Here is a 17,102-nt window from a genome sequence, read left to right as displayed (position 1 = left end):
AAAAAAAAAAAAGAACTCAGCCCCTCAACTTGCTCCAGACAACAAACACACAGAGGCAATATAGCATTTGTTGTAGGTAAGCCATCACTCAGAACTGATCCTCAAGCTTTCATCCACAGTTGTCTGCTCCCACCTGCTCCTGCCCAGATTCCCAGCCTAGTTCTATGGCACTGTATCCTCCAAAATCAGACAGACACACCACAGAATGTGCATCCTGTATCAATACAATGGTCTTCTCCACCAAAAACCTGTCAATTCACTGGATCCATGTTACCTATCTCCTGTCCCACTGAGTACCACTATAACAACACCTAACCAACTAAGGCATATCAGAAGAAGCTGCTGGCCATTCTAGAAGATCAGCACAGTACCCTCCATGGCAACAAAAAACAGCACAAGGTACATGTCCCTGGTACCAGGGGATGGCATCTGGAACAGGAATTGGTCCCTAGCTTTCCTTCCACTATTGTAACCAATACCCAACCTCTACCAATATAACAGGAACCATTCAAGGTCAAAGTGTCAGCAATCCTGTGGCCTAACAACTACTGTCTACTTTTTCCATGCAACTACATCAAACTTTCCAAATTCCCTGTTTCTTGTACCCATCAAAACTTGCTGTCCTCCTCAAAATTTAGATCTGACCAATCTGAGATTACCAACCCAAACTCATGATAGCCAAGAAACAGCTTCATAACAACACCATGGCCAAGCCTGAACCTTAGTGCCCATGGAAAGTTTAAGCAGAACAGCACTGCATTAGGTGTCCGTTTTTTTTTTCTTTTAGGGAATGCTTTTTGTATTAAAAATTTCTAGAATCTTTTTTAACATACTATCTTCCAACCCTGAAAGAGGTCTTTTATTGGCAATAATATCAATCTATTTTATCTTATAAATGGGTTACTCAAATACAGCCTTAGCTGTATCAGTGTTCAGTTTTACTCTGGGGTTATCAATTAATTTGTTTAAAGCCATAGTAATTTCTCAAAGTAACTCATGCCATAGAAGAAATTCAGATCTTGAACTCATCATATTTCTATGTCTAAATCTATTTGTCCTTTCAATTACTAGAGACAATTTTATGAGTTGGGTTTTATCCCCTTACAAATTTTACTGAAATAGAGAAAATTAAGGAAATTCATTAATTTACACATATATTTGGCAATTTATCTCAAAAGAAAACTTCTACCTAGATGCTCTAGCTAAGTTATTTCATTCAAGTCTGAAGGACTAAATTATAAATATGTATGTAGGTTAAGGTAATTAACTATTCTCAAACAAAGATATATTGAAAGTAACTGAAAACGCAAACAGTAAACATAAGAAATCTGGAATGGCTCTATTAATATCAAACAAAAGAGACTTCATGACAAGAAAATATTATGAGAGATATAGAGGAACATTTCATATGATTTTAAAAAGGTCAATCAGGAAGATTAACAATCCTAAATGGGCATGCACATAATAGCAATAATAGAATTTCCAAATATGGAAAGAAAAACTGAAAAAGCGTTAAGGGAGACAAATCCACAATCATATGTGAAGATTTTAACACACTTCTTTCAGTAATTGATAGAATACCTAAACCATGAATAACAATGATGACAATATAAAAGATTTGAAAAATAATACCAGCCATCTTGAACCTACTGACATTTATAGAACTTTACACCTTATAAATGCAGATGCGTACATATTCTGTTGAAGTTCACATGGGACATTCAACAAGGTAGATCATATGCTGAGACAAAACAATTCCCATTACATTTCAAAAGATTGAAATCTTATACAATATGTTCTCTAACCACAAGAAAAACAATTAGAAATGTCTAGTAAATCTCTCAAATATTTGGAAAACAAACCTGTGCATTTCTTTTTTTTTTTCTTAAAGATTTTATTTATTTATTTATTTGACAGAGAGAGACAGCGAGAGAGGGAACACAAGCAGGGGGAATGGGAAAGGGAGAAGCAGACTTCAGCTGAGCAGAGAGCCCAATGCGGGGGGCTCGATGCGTGGCTTGATCCCAGGACCCTGGCATCATGACCAGAGCCAAAGGCAGACGCTTAATGACTGAGCCACTCAGGCGCCCCCAAACCACACATTTCTAAATAATATAGGGTACAAAGAAAAAATTACAAATATAATTAAAGTGTTATTTCAAACTGAATGATAATGAAACCGCAACTTGTTAAACTTTAAGAGAGGAAGCTAAACAACTTGTAAAAAAATAATAGCCTCAAATATCTTTTTTATAAAAGAAGAAAGGCTTAAATTCAATGACCCACATTTCCATCATAAAAAATTAGAAAAAGAATAGCAAAAAACAGAGGAAGTGAAAGGAAGGATATCATAAATATATAATCAGTATGCAATTAAATAGGAAATAAACAATCAAGAAAATTAACAAGGCAAAGTTAATTTTTAAAAAAGATTAATAGAATTAATAAATGTCTAGAAGGACTTATCGAGAAAAAAGAGAAATAACACCAATCATACCAAGATCAGGAATAACAGAAGGAATTCACTATATATCCTCTAGCCTTTAAAAAACTAATGCAAAATTACCAAAAATAATAAAACACCTAGCAATAAACTTAACCAAAGAGATGAAAGACCTGTACTCCAAAAACTATAAACTGCTGATGAAAGAAAATGAAAATGATACAAACAGAAGGATATTCTATGCTCATGGATTAGAAGAAAAAATATTGTGAAAATGTCTGTTACCCAAAGCAATCTACAGATTTAATGCAATCTCTATCAGAATACCAACAGCACTTTTCACAAAAGTAGAACAAACAATCCTGAAATTTGTACGGAACCACAAGGGACACAAAGTAGCCAAAACAACCTTGAAAAAGAAAAGTAAAACTAGAGACATCACAATTCTGGACTTTAAGTTGTATTACAAAGCTACAGTATCAAAACAGTATGGTAGGGGTGCCTGGGTGGTTCAGTCGTTAAGCCTCTGCCTTCGGCCCAAGTCATAATCGCAGGTCCTGGGATCGAGCCCTGCATCAGGCTCCCTGCTCTGTGGAAAGCCTGCTTCTCCCTCTCCCACTCCCCCTGCTTGTGTTCCCTCTCTCACTGTGTCTCTTTCTGCCAAATAAATAAAATCTTAAAAAAAAAACAACAACAGTATGGTACTGGCACAAAAACAGACACACAGATCACTGGAAAAGGACAGAAAGCCCAGAAATAAACCCACATTTATGTGGTCAATTAATCTTCAACAAAGGAGGCAAGCATATGCATGGGAAAAAGACAGTCTCTTCAACAAATGGTGCTGGAAAACCAGGCAGCTACATATAAAAGAATGAAGCTGGACCACTTTCTTACAACATACACAAAAACAAATTCAAAATGGATGAAGCACCTAATTGTGAGATCAGATACCATAAAAATCCTAGAACACAGCATAGGCAGTAATTACTCTGACATCAGCCATAACAACATCTTTCTAGATAAGTCTCCTGAGCCAAGGGCAAAAGCAAAAATTAACTACCGGGCCTACATAAAAATAAAAAGATTCTGCACATCAAAGGAAACATAAAACTAAAAGACAACCTACTGAATAGCAGAAGATATTTGCAAATGACATATCTGCTAAAGAGTCTGTATAAATATATAAAGAATTTATACAACTCAACACCAAAAAAAAAAAAATCCAATTTAAAAATGGGCAAAAGATGTGAAAAGACAATTCTCCAAAGAAAACATACAGATGGACAACAGACACATGTAAAATGCTCCACATCACGAATCATCAGAGAAATACAAGTCAAAATCATAATGAGATATCACCTCACACTTGTCAGAATGGCTAAAATCAAAAACGCAAGAAACAACAAGTGTTGGCAAGGATGTGGAGAAAAATGAACCTTTGTGCATTGTTGGTTGGGATGCAAACTGGTGCAGCCATTGTGGAAAGCAGTATGGATGTTCTTCAAAAAATTAAAAATAAAACCACCCTATGATCCACTAATCGCACCACTGAGTATTTACCCAAAGAATATGAAAACAGTAATTTGAAAGGATATATGCAACCCATGTTTATTGCAGCATTATTTACAGTAGACAAGTTATGGAAGCAGCCCAAGGGTCCATCAACAGATGAATGGATAAAGAAGTGGGGTGTGTGTATGTGTGTGTGTGTGTGTGTGTGTGTGTATACACACACATATCCAGGCGCCTCAGTCAGTTAGGTGTCTGCCTTTGGTTCAGGTCATGATTCTAGGGTCTGGGATCGAGCACCTGGGTGGCTCAGTTGGTTGAGCATCTGACTCTTGGATTTGGCTCAGGTCGTGATCTCAGGGTCTTGAGATAGAGCCCCTCATCAGGCTCCATGCTCAGTGGGGAGTCTGCTTGAGATTCTCTCTCCCTCTGCCCCTCCCCCTCTTGTGCATGCATTCTCTCTCTCTCTAATAAATAAGTAAAAATAAAATCTGAAAAAGAAATGAAATCTTTACATTTGCAGCAACATGGATGGATGTAGAGTATAATGCTAAGCGAAATAAGCCAGTCAAAGAAAGACAAACACCATATAATCTCACTCATGTGGAATTTAAGAAACAAAACAAATGAACAAAAGAAAAAGAAAGAGAGAAAGAGAGACAAATCAAAAAACGGATTCTTAACACCCTGAGAAGAAACAGATAGTTCCCGGAATGGAGGTGGGAGGGGGAATAGTTGAAATAGGTGAAGGGGATTATCATGAGCACTGAGTAGTATATGGAATTGTTGAATCACTATATTGTACACCTGAAAGGAATATAACACTGTATGTTAAGTACACACTGGAATTAAAATTTAAAAAAACCTCATGCAATATTATGAACAATCTATGCTAATAAATTTGAGAACTTACAGTGAAATGAATACATTCCTTGAAAAAATATACTGACCAACACTGACAAAAGAAGACAAAGAATTCTGAGTAGCCCTCTATGTATTAAAGAAATGCACATTTATTAAAAACCTCACAACACTCAAGCAAAAATTTGATTCCCACATGGTTTCACTACCAAATTCTAGTAAACAACGAAGAAACTGTACCAAGTTTATATGAAATCTTTCAAAAAATAAAGGAGAGAGGATAGAACGAACCTCACAAACTCTTTTTGCGAGAAACAGAGAAAAAGGAAATACCACAACTTGTTTTATAATTTGATATGTATATTGATATAACCCTAACACCAAAATTTACAAAAATATTACAAAGGGGAAAAAACATACTCCAAACCAATATGTGTAATAAACACAAACTCAAAAATCCTTTACACAATGCTAGCAAACCAAACCCGGCAATATATTTAAAAACACCATCACGGAAGAGTTTTTTGAAGAATGCAAGATTGATTTAACTTTCAAAAGTCAATCACTGTAATTCAACATACTAACACAATAAACTATTTAAAAAGCAACAATGGTCATCTTAATAGTTTCATAAGAAACATATGAAAAATTCAAACTGATTCATCATTTAAAAAAAACTCTCCATAAACAAAAACAAAACAAAAAAAAAAATAAAAGGGTTTTTACTCACTGTGATAAAGATCTATAAAAATCCACAGGAAACATTACCCTTAATGATGAAACACTGTGCGTTACCTCTAAGACTGAAAACACAACAAAGATATCCACTATTCTCATTTCTATTAAATACTTTACTAGAGACAACAGACAGTGGAATACAGAAAGAAATAAAAATATATAGAGATTGGAAAGAAAGAAGTAAAATTCTACTTGCTAATATACAGCATGAATGTCTACAGAAAACCCTAGAATCTTAAAACAACTACTAGAATTGAGTGACTTTAGCTAGGTCTCAGGACACAAGGTCAATATGCAAAAATCCATTACGTGTTTACACAAAATCAATTTAAGTTAGAATTTTAAAAATAATAATAATTAGGAATAAATTTTACAGTAGATGTGAAAGACTTCTACCTTGAAATCTATAAAATGCTGTCCAATAAAATTAAAGCTCTAAATAAACTGAGACATATACTGTGTTCACGGACTGGAAGAGATAATATTACTAAGATCTTAATTCTCCTCAAATTGACCTCTATACACAGTCCTAATCAAAATTCCAATCAAGTTTCCTGTAGAACTTGACAAATTATTTCTAAATTTTATACTAGAATAGCTTGAAAAAGAATGAAGCTGAGAAAATGAAACTGCTTAACTGCAACACTTAATATACAGAGCAATCAGGACCAGGTCGTATTAAAATAAAGACAAACAGATCGATGGAATAAAATAAGTTTAGCACTAGAGCCACACTTACAGTCAATTCATTTTCAATAACGGCACCTCGACAATTAGGAAAGTAAAGTATTTTTCATGTATAATGCCAGAACAATTAGTTAAATACATGGAAAAAATGAACATCGCCATCTCTTCAGATCTTAGACACACACACACACACACACACACACACACACAGATTTAGTTGAATCACAGCCTTACGTGTAAAAACTAAAACTAAAAAAGAAAACAGGCTGAATTAGGGCATGGGAAAGATGATTTACACAAGTCATAAAAAGCACTAATCAGTATAAACACTGACAGACTTCATCAAAATTAAGTCTGCTAGTCATCAAAACACATCATTAAGAAAACGAAAAGCAAAACCACAAACTGGGAAGAAATATTCATTATATATATATCTTACAAAGAACTTGGATATGACTATATGAAGAACTTCCACAGATCATTAAGAAAAAAGACAAACAACCCAACTAAAAAATAGTCAAAAGACATAAATATGTCATAAAAGAAACTATAAAAATAGTCAATAACCATAAGGTAAGGTATTCAACACTATTACTATTCTTATCCAATAAGAAAAACATATCAAAATCACAGAAAGACACCACTTTACATCCACAAGAAGAGCTAAAAAAAGGTAAGAAGTGTGTAAAGCAACTGGGACTTTCATATATAGCTGGCGGAAATGCAAAATGGCATAACCATTTCTGCAAAAGGTTTCACCTTTCACTCTAAGGTTTCTTAGAAAGTTGAACATACATCTCCCTATAGCCCAGGAAATTCACTCTTACCCAAGATATAAAAATATATGTCACAAAGACTTATATAAGAATGTTCATAGCAGCTTTATTCATAATAGCTAAAAACTGGAAATACACCATGTGTTCATCAATAACAGGATGAATAAACAAATTTTGGTATATCCATACAAAGAAATACTATTCAACAATAAAAAGGAATGAACTACTGATACATTAAACACTGTAGATAAATCTCATTATACTGAGTGAATAATGACTTATGCAACAGTGTACATACTCTAAGTTTCCATTTAAATGAAGTTCTATAACAAACTAATCAATGGCAGACAAAATAAGAATAATGTTTCATTATGGGGAGAAGAGGAAGGGCAAAGGGATAAGCAGGAAAGAAGACTGAAGGGATTTCCCAGGGTTCTGATAAATTCTAGATCTTGATATGAGGCTGGGTGGGATACACAGGTGTGTTAACTTGTCAGAACCCTCAGTGATACATGTTAATACTTCCCATTCCATTGTATGTAAATTTTACCTTGATAAAACAAGGGATTTCTAGCAGGGATGGAGTTTAAAAGGACCAGACTTATTTTATTATTTTATTTTATTTTTAAAGGTTTTATTTATTTGTCTAAGAGGGAAAGAGAGAGAGAGAGTGCACAAGCAGGGGGAGCAGCAGAGGGAAAGGGAAAATCAGGCTCCTTGCCAGAGGAGAGAGCCAGACTTGGGACTCAATCCCAGGACCCTGGGATCATGACCTGAGCCAAAGGCAGATGCTTAACCAACTGAGCCACCCAGGTGTCCCTAAAAGGACCAGATTTTAAACTCCACCTTAAAACAATTAAAAAACAAAACAAAAAGTATACACCAACAGTTTTTAAACATTGGACAGAAAGCCGTGCAGGGCAGTAATTCCATACAGAAGGCATACAAATGAGGTGAGCCCCACACGGCACCACCTTATCGCCTGAAGGCAGTGTGCAGGCCACAAATGCAAGGAGGTGGAACCCAGACAGAGCCCGAATATCTCCGTGAACTGAGAAGACTGAGGTGGGACTTTAGAGAGGTCAGACATACAAGAATTGGTCAGGGTACAGTATTAGATAGCTATATAGCCAAATCTTGGCTACTGATTTGTGCAGGTATGAAAGCAAACTATCCGAAGTCCTGTGGCTCCAAGTTTTTCCACCACATAACAGTGAATGACAGGAACAAATTCTTGAAAAGAAGAACACGACAAAAGGTTAGGAAAAAAGAAAACCTAACCACTTGCACTCCACTTTGACCACATGTAGCTGTTGCTACATTGCCAAGAATGGAAGGCTAACAAAAAGCAACAGGTAGAAAGGCAATCCACGGAAATGTGGCTCTTCACGAATGCAGAGAACAGAAAGCAGTCCAAAAAAAAATAACAGAATTGGTGTTTCCTCCTCCTCCATCCTATTTCAGTGGGTCTCACACTTGAACCTGCCTTGGAATCACTTGGAGAGCTCATTAAACACAGATTCCCGGACTCCACCACTAGAGTTTCTGAATTAGCAGGTCTGGCATTAGCCCCATAATTTGCACTTCTTACATGTTCCCAGATAATATTGATGCTGCCGGTCTGAGCACTGCACTTGAAGACTCCACTGCCAAACCCTATTCCTAGAAATAACAGCACTTTCAAAAGACTGTAATTACTTTCTCTAAGCAATGGTCTATTCCCAAACTGCCAAGACTGTCAGCCCTAAAAGAAGAATAAACAAACAATGGAAATCACTCATATTTTAGGCAGTTTCATTGTTCAACATACCATAATCTTGTGAAGTATTTCTTTCTACCTTCCACTCCTCCATACCGTATCATATTATTTTTCTATTTTAACATATTAGGAAACTGAAATTCAAAGATATTTTTATACACACATCCTTAATCCTACTGCCCAGGTCTGATATCAGGGCACATACTCTTTCCCAGGTATCATGCAGCCACCCACCGAAATCCCCATGTGCCTCAGCTGTTGATACCTACCCACACTGAGGCTGCACCCTATATTCTGCTAAGTGAAAAAGTCTAAATTCCACTTTGACTCTGAACAATACATACTTGACTAGACTACTGACAAAAGAAGGAGAGATTCTGTCATATCCCATGAAGCACAACTTCATAAAAACCTACTTTAACCAGTTTCAGTCCTCCCATCCCAAGAACTGATAATACCCAACATTTAATAAGTGTTTCCTACGTGTCTCTTAGCAACCTTCAAATATACAATACAGTAATTTTAACTACAGTCACCATGCTGTATATTATATCCTGAGAATCAATTAACTTACGATAAACCTAGTATTTCTCATAGAATTTTCTTGGGTAAGCAGATTGAAGGGATGCAAAGGTCTTGACCATAAGCCCAAACAACTGTCATTCTACAGACCACTAACCTTATATTTTTACCTACAAAGACTAAACATGTGGTCAGACTTTTAATAACCATTCTGTTTGGTGTATGGAAACTCAGTGACAGCAATTCAGTTCCACAAACATATTGAGTATATATAAGACTAGAAGCCAAAACTGTGTTAGAATCTGATCAAAGATGAATTAGATGTATTCCTTGCTTAATTTAAAGTTCATAATAATGGAAGGGGGATAAGGGGCAGAGGACCATTAAAAATTAAGCATATTTCAATCTGATAAGAGATTTAATAAAAATCAGAGTTTAGGGGCTCCTGGGTGGCTCATCCAACTCTTGATTTCAGCTCAGATCACGATCTCAGGGTCGTGAGATCGAGCCCCACATCAGGCTCCATGGTCAGCACAGAGTCTGCTTGTCCCTCTCCCTCTGCTCCTCCCCCACTTGCTCATCATGTGCACATTCCTTCCTGTACAGAAAGCTCATGGTAACCATGAGTAATTCCGATGGGCTTTTGCTAACTGTAATGGAGGAAGAAGCAGAGGCTTCGGATACAATTTCAGTAGAGTGATCCTGAGGTGTTCACTCTTATGGCTGTCTTTATGTCCTTTTCAAGCTTCTCTACTTACTCATCATCATCTTTTTGATAAGTTTGATCTTAGTAGCACAGTGATTTAATGGCCTGAGTTACACAGTCATGGTCTAGCCAGGCCAAATAGAGCTTATCAACCATGCAACCAAAAGCCAAACTGTCATGACAACTTGGGTTGTCAATATCCAGAATTCCAGAAATCTTGTCTTTCCTGAAACCACTCACAAGTATAAGGACTTACAAGGAGAGATCCTCATAAAAACCATTGTTTTATCTCTTGATGTCTCTTAATTTACCTGGATCTCAATGATTTGTCTTCATTTTTATCATCACCAGTCATAAATTGTAGCTCACTTTACTATGAAATGGTTGTAACTTTTGTAATGATTTACTATTAATAAAAATTACCACTGATTTCAGAAGAGGATAATAAAAACCCCAGTGAACCCCTCAATAAGATTCCTGACTGATATTTGCATGCTTTGTAGTAAAGCAGTGATGTAGTTGGATGTTGGCTTGGAGTATTCCAGGTATTCTCTTTCTTGGAGACCCATTGAATGTGAGTTTAAGAGCTTTTGGATGTGGAGCCCAGAGGCTTGGATGACCCCATGGGTGTCATCCCTTATACTCTGATTTTATGATTTTTTAAAAAAGATTTTTTTAATTAATTCAGACGACCACGCCATCTGCCTCTGGGACATCAGTGCTGCTCCAAAGGAAGGAAAAGTGGTGGATGCGAAGACCATCTTTACAGAACATACAGCAGTAGTAGATGATGTTTCCTGGCATCTGCTCCATGAGTCTCTGTTTGGGTCAGTTGCTGATGATAAGAAACTTACGATCTGGGATACTCATTCAAACTATACTTCCAAACAAAGCCACTCAGTTGATGCTCACACTGCTGAAGTGAACTGCCTTTCAATCCTTACAGTGAGTTCATTTTGGCCACAGGCTCAACCAACAAGACTGTTGCCTTGTGGAATCTGAGAAATCAAAAACTTAAGTTGCATCCCTTTGAATCACATAAGGATGAAATATTCCAGGTTCAGATGTCGCCTCACAATGAAACTATTTTGGCTTCCAGTGGTACTGATCGCAGACTGAATGTCTGGGATTTAAGTAAAATTGGAGAGGAACAATCCCTGGAAGATGCAGAAGATGGGCCACCAGAATTGTTGTTTATTCATGGTGGTCACACTGCCAAGATATCTGATTTCTCCTGGAATCCCAATGAACCTTGGGTGATTTGTTCTGTATCAGAAGACAATATCATGCAAGTGTGGCAAATGGCAGAGAACATTTATAATAATGAAGATCCTGAAGGAAGTGTGCATCCAGAAGGACAAGGGTTCTAGATATGTCTGCACTTCTTGTGATTTTAGACTCCCCCCTTTTTTTTTTAACACTGGTTTTGAGACACAGACTTTGTTTGGCTATCCCTCTATGATAGGTACCATCAACAATGTTATTAGCCCAGAGGGTATTTTCTAAATATTAACTGGGGGATTTGATTCAGTAAAGCCATAGACTTATATTTAAATTTTCTTCAGGAATTTTCTAGTAACAAAGGTCTAAAGTAGCCACAGAAAGGGGAATATTATGTGTGGTTATTTTTCTTCTTAGGCTATATCCCCAAGTTTTTCAGACTCCTTTAAGTAAAGGCTAAAGTAAGGAAGGAGTAGAGCCAAGTGAGGTAGGTGTCTGAGCCATGAAGTATAAATACCACAAGATGTCATTTTCATTCAGGAAATGGGGGAGATTCAAGTCATATAAATTCCTATTCTAAAATTTTCACACCTGACTTTCCAGGATGCACATTTTCCTATGTAGACCAATCTCCTCTCAGTTTCTTCAGTTAAGTCAAACTATGTGTTCCTCTTTCCCCATATATTTTTGCTTGTTAGTGTATTTCTTGAACTTTTTTCGTATTTCTTTCCTTTCTGTGAAAGGTTTTTTTAAAAAACTTAGGACCACCAAGTTGTAAAGATGAATGTTTTTTTTTTTTAAGATTTTTTATTTTATTTATTTATTTGACAGAGAGAGAATGAGAGAGAGAGCACATGAGAGGGGGGAGGGTCAGAGGGAGAAGCAGACTCCCCGCAGAGCAGGGAACCCGATGCGGGACTCGATCCCGGGATTCCAGGATCATGACCTGAGCCGAAGGCAGTCACTTAACCAACTGAGCCACCCAGGCGCCCCAAGATGAATGTTTTTACCTGACAGTTATACCACAGGTGACTGTCCAGTTGAGTTGAGAAGAGTGAATTGACAGCTTGTATTTGTTTTTAGAATTAAATTAATCCTGGATAAGAGTTGCTTTTTTTTTTTTTTTTTTTAGGAGTTAGTCCTTGACCACTAGTTTGGTACCATCTCTATTTTGGGTGACCTGTTTCACCAGCAAGCCTGTTACTCTCCATGACTAACTGTGTAAGTGCTTATAATGGAATAAATTGCTTTTCTACATGTAAAAAAAAAAATTTAAGTCTGTTCATCAAAAGAATAGCAAAAAAGTAAAAAGATAAGCTACAGCCTAGGAAAAGAAATTTCAACACATACAGTCAATAAAGATGAATAATCGTAACACCTAAAAATTGTCCATGAATCAGTAAAGAAAAAATGAGCAAAAGAGATAAATGAGCAAGTCACAGAAAAGTTAAGGAAATGGTCTGCAAACATATGAAGGACTGTCACATATATTCACAAGAGACATGTTCAAAATTCTTCACAACTTTATTAAATGAAAAATTACAAATAACCTAAATATCTGTTGCTAGAAGAATAGCTAAGTAAGTTGTGGTATATTTGTGCTATCGAATACTACTGAGCAGTAAAAAATGAATGAACTAGAGCTATACACATCAAAATAGATGTATTTCATAAGTAAAAGAAAAAAGCAAACATTAAAAATGCATATAATTTGATATAATTAATATAAACAATACTATATATTGCTTAGAAATATAACTATGTAGAAAAAGTACAAAGAAATGCATTGGGAGATACATTTCACATTTAGCATTATAATTCTGCAGGGGAAGGAACGGGTAAAATCAGAAAGAGGAAGTGTTTCTTCTGTCTTGCAAAAATCTAGTTTTTTAAGCTGGAAGTTGAGTACACGGATATTTGCTGTATTATTCTTTATTCCTTTTTGTGTATCTTAAGATGTTATAGCATATATGTATTTTAGATTTTATTTTCTGTTGGGATGACTGAATGATCTTGGAGTGATTTTAAAACAAGGGCCCAAAGATGAGATTTGCGGGCACCTGGGTGGCTCAGTCGTTAAGCATCTGCCTTCGGCTCAGGTCATGATCTCAGAGTCCTGGGATCAAGCCCCGCGTTGGGGTCCCTGCTCAGGGCGGAGCCTGCTTCTCCCTCTCCCTCTGCCTGCCACTCTGCCTACTTGTGCTCTCCCTCTGTGTCAAATAAATAAATAAAGATGAGATCTGAATAAAGAATTCATTAGTTAATACAGTCAGGCCAACACAACTGCTAAAGGAAGTATTTACTGTGGGTGTGACCCTGAAATGTGGAAAGCTGTCTTCGTACAGCCTTGTTCGCTCTCTTGCAGAACACTTCCAGTTCTTCCTAAACACCTCTCTGAACTCTATTTCTCCCACATCTTTACAGAAGACAGCATGAATGAGCTGATATTAAGACATCACTAATTCTAAGACAACATCAGCTTATTATCTCCTTGCACATTTTAGGAGGGATAAGCAATAAATGATACCCATTTTCGGAAGTGAACTGTGACATCAAAAGTACAGCTGACTGCTGAACACCATGGGTTTGAGCTGCACGGGTCCACTCAGACATGGATTTTTTATAGCACAGGACCGTAAGTGTATTTTCTCTTCCTTATGATTTTCTTAATAACATTTTCTTTTCTCTAGCTTACTTTAAGAGTACAGCATGTAATATATATAACATACAAAATACATGTTAATCGACTATGTTACCAGTAAGGCTTCCAGTCAACAGTAGGCTATTAGTTAAGTTTTGGGGGAGTCAAAAGTTATACTCAAACTTTCAACTGTGTGGCAAGATCGGTGCCCCCAGCTCCCATGTTGTTCAAGGGTCAACCATATACATGTATTAGAACTATTTGTTTATAGGGTCCCAGAAGCCCTTTAAGATAAACAAGGCTAGAAATCTATGAGGGTGCGTTCATAAAATTCTGATAGAACTAAAGGATACAATGTATTGTGGCAAAAAGCTTATATCTCACTTAAGGCATAGGCTGAAGTCTACTTCTTCCAGAGAGCCTTCCCTAAAAACCATGTCAGCCCACAGTGATTTTCCCTTTTCTCAACAACTGGACTACATGTCACCGGAACCACTGATGCTGGTTCTTAATCAGTAACCAGCTGCTTTTGTCTTTCCTTTCTGGTAGGATTATGTTCCTTGGGGCTCAGGGGCTATGTCGCCTTCCCTTTTTTCACTTCTCCAACAAACCCCGCCCCCCCCCAAGAGGGTCTGAATAAGTAGGTAGATCCTGGTTGGATTGGGTAGCAGAAGAACTAAGACTTCAGAATGGAGGGACTGCAAGCTGAATTCAGCTCTGTCCTTTGCCAGCTGAATGACAAAGTAATTTCTGCATCTCACTTTATCCATAAAGTGAAAAATATGTTATAGTAACATTTTCACAAGACTGTTTTAACGACTAGAGTAAAACACGGTTGTAAAGCATGTAAGACAGTTCCTGGCATACGGTAAGCACGAGCACTCAAGGATTGGTATTTTTATCACTACTATTACAGCTATGCTATCCCATACCATTTATTTGGAAGGACAAAATGAGTCTTGAAACCACATAATTCCTAATTTTGTGCTTGCCTACCCAATTTTATTAGTTTAACCATTCCATTGACCAATGTCCTCCTTGACACCCAACTAGTAAGCTTGAATCCAAATGCAGTTCTGGTATAACTAGAAAAACAATTAGTCAATTCTGTGCCCAAAATGTTCATTTCCCTAAACAAGGGTAATTGTTTACTTAACAAAAGCTTTTATCATTGTTGCTGTTATTAATTAAAAGTTCACACTGGCCTAATATCTGTGATGCCACTAGGGAAATTATTTTCTTTAATTCCCATATATTTTGTAAAATCATAAAGACATTTTCATACATCCACCACAAACACAGATTCTTCTAAAACATATCTCCCTTCCCATATAAAACATGGGATATAAATAAAAAATTCATTCCTTTGGTCATCATTCTCCCATGCCAAGTATACTTGCAATGTTTTGGTATTTGGCAGTGATAGATTTATAGCATTCTGTGAAAGCTCCTTTGTGACTAAAATACACTTTAGAGCAAATTGAAAATAAGTTTAAATAAGAAGCTATGGGATTTTTCAGGCTTTCTTACCAAACATGATTCTGCAAATTTAAATTCAGAAGAGTTTGACAAAGCACTAACTGCTGACAGCATTATTTGATCTGAGTGGACGTGCAAATGTTCAACAACAAGAAAGCATGTCAATAATTCATAGATCTAGAGTCAATTCTCTAGGGTAAGGAAAGAGTATCTTTTTTTTTCCCTATATCCCAAGACACTATTCTTCTGTGAGGAAATTTTTCCCTCTTCAGCCTGCCAGTAGACACATCACCTGTTACAATCAGACATTTGGCTGACTTCAGTTGTTTCAGTCCATTAAGACCAGGCAACCAGTGAGCTCCATGTGCAAGTCACTAAACCACAGAAGATGGCAATCAGTCTGGAAATTCGGCACTCCTTGCAACCCCAGTAATCTTAACCCCACAACCTACTTCAAATAGATGACTGAGCTTTTCCTAACCCAACCCTGAGAACTCTGTCTGGGCAGGTAACATGTTTCCTAGACTCTGTTCAAGCTGGGAGTCAAGCTGAGATCTCAGCACCCCTCTGGCCCTACTTACTCTCCTATTTGTAGGGCCTAAGTACATCTGCATTTCTGCCTACTTTGTCCTGTCAATTCCCCCTCATCCACTAACTCAAAAAACCCATATTAACACAGAAACAGCCAACTATCTAGGTAGGACTGATTCCTTTGAGACAAAGGTCTTCTGGTTGTAAGATACACTATCAATCAGAAATCAGGATGGTGAATAGCTAGTGAGCAAAGAAACAGGAAATTCAGCGAGTTGTTGTTACTTTAAAATAAAAATGTATATGCATTTACCCACCAAACTGTGACTCTGAGTCATTAGAAACAGAAGACAGTGATAAACTACATTTTTTTTCATTTTCAGTAACATTTCTTAATTTGAAAATTCTAATATTTCACTCCAGAAGTCCAGCTCAGATAACTGTTCTGTCAGAAATTACCCTTGTAGCACATGGAAATTAACTGACACATTAATTTATGAAATTGAAACAATAAAAGAACAATTCATAAATGTACCAGCTATACTTTTCTTCTGTTAAAAAAACCTGGGAAGCATCTCATTGTGCTTTTTGAGGGTCAGACCACATCAGAGACATAAACGTGATCATAATTCATGCATTTATTCAATAAGTATTTTTTGGTGACCTGCTATGTCCAGAGAACATAGCAGTGACAGAAATAGATGAGTTCTTGAGCTCACATTGCTTACATTCTAGTGGGAAGAGTCACAACATAAGTAAGTAAAATACATGTATGTCAAATTGTGATAAACACAGCTGAGAGAACTAATGCAGGTAAGATGGAGAGAGAAGGTAAACGGTTGGTTGCAATTTTAAATACAGCGGTCAAGAAGGGCCTCAATTAGCAGCTGACTTTTGAGCAAAGCTGCCAAGGGAGGTGAGGGAGCAAGTCATGCTGACATGGAAGAACACAGAAGAGCAGGCCAAAGAGAGGGCAGCTGACAGGCGTGAGGCAAGGGCTGTGGACAGAGCACCTTCCCAGCACCATCCTCCTTGACTCCCATATTAATGCTGTACAGTAGGGTGATTATTATTCCTATGTTACAAATGAGTGTCTGCAGCTCAGCTCTGTTGCCGCTTGCCCAGTGTCATCCCGTTAGCAGTAGTGCTGATACCTTAACCTAGGTGTTACATCTCAGTCCAGGAGTCTTTCCAGTGTACCGATTGCCACATTGCTGTGTCCAATT

The 17,102-nt window shown here is 37.0% G+C and overlaps 1 protein-coding gene and 1 pseudogene across 1 annotated transcript in view; one reads left to right on the top strand and one right to left on the bottom strand.

The window, feature by feature from the left end:
• The window catches only part of MEI4 (meiotic double-stranded break formation protein 4), a 200,173-nt gene extending 191,303 nt beyond the window's left edge, over positions 1–8,870 (bottom strand). Inside the window, exons 1-2 of the mRNA XM_081827507.1 lie at positions 8,828–8,870; positions 8,492–8,679 (exon numbers count right to left, since the gene is read on the bottom strand). Coding sequence (XP_081683633.1) covers positions 8,492–8,679; positions 8,828–8,870 — 231 coding nt within the window. The remainder of the gene's footprint in view (positions 1–8,491; positions 8,680–8,827) is intronic.
• A 1,010-nt stretch (positions 8,871–9,880) lies between these two features.
• On the top strand, positions 9,881–11,510 carry LOC102750887 (histone-binding protein RBBP4-like; annotated as a pseudogene).
• The last annotated feature ends 5,592 nt before the right edge of the window (positions 11,511–17,102 follow it).

The sequence above is a fragment of the Leptonychotes weddellii genome, chromosome 8 (genome assembly GCF_054177405.1).
Source record: "Leptonychotes weddellii isolate Sample4059 chromosome 8, ASM5417740v2, whole genome shotgun sequence".
Taxonomy (NCBI): Eukaryota; Metazoa; Chordata; class Mammalia; order Carnivora; family Phocidae; genus Leptonychotes; species Leptonychotes weddellii.
The sequence above is the reverse complement of the archived record's forward strand: the minus strand, read 5'-3'. Positions and strand labels throughout refer to the sequence as shown.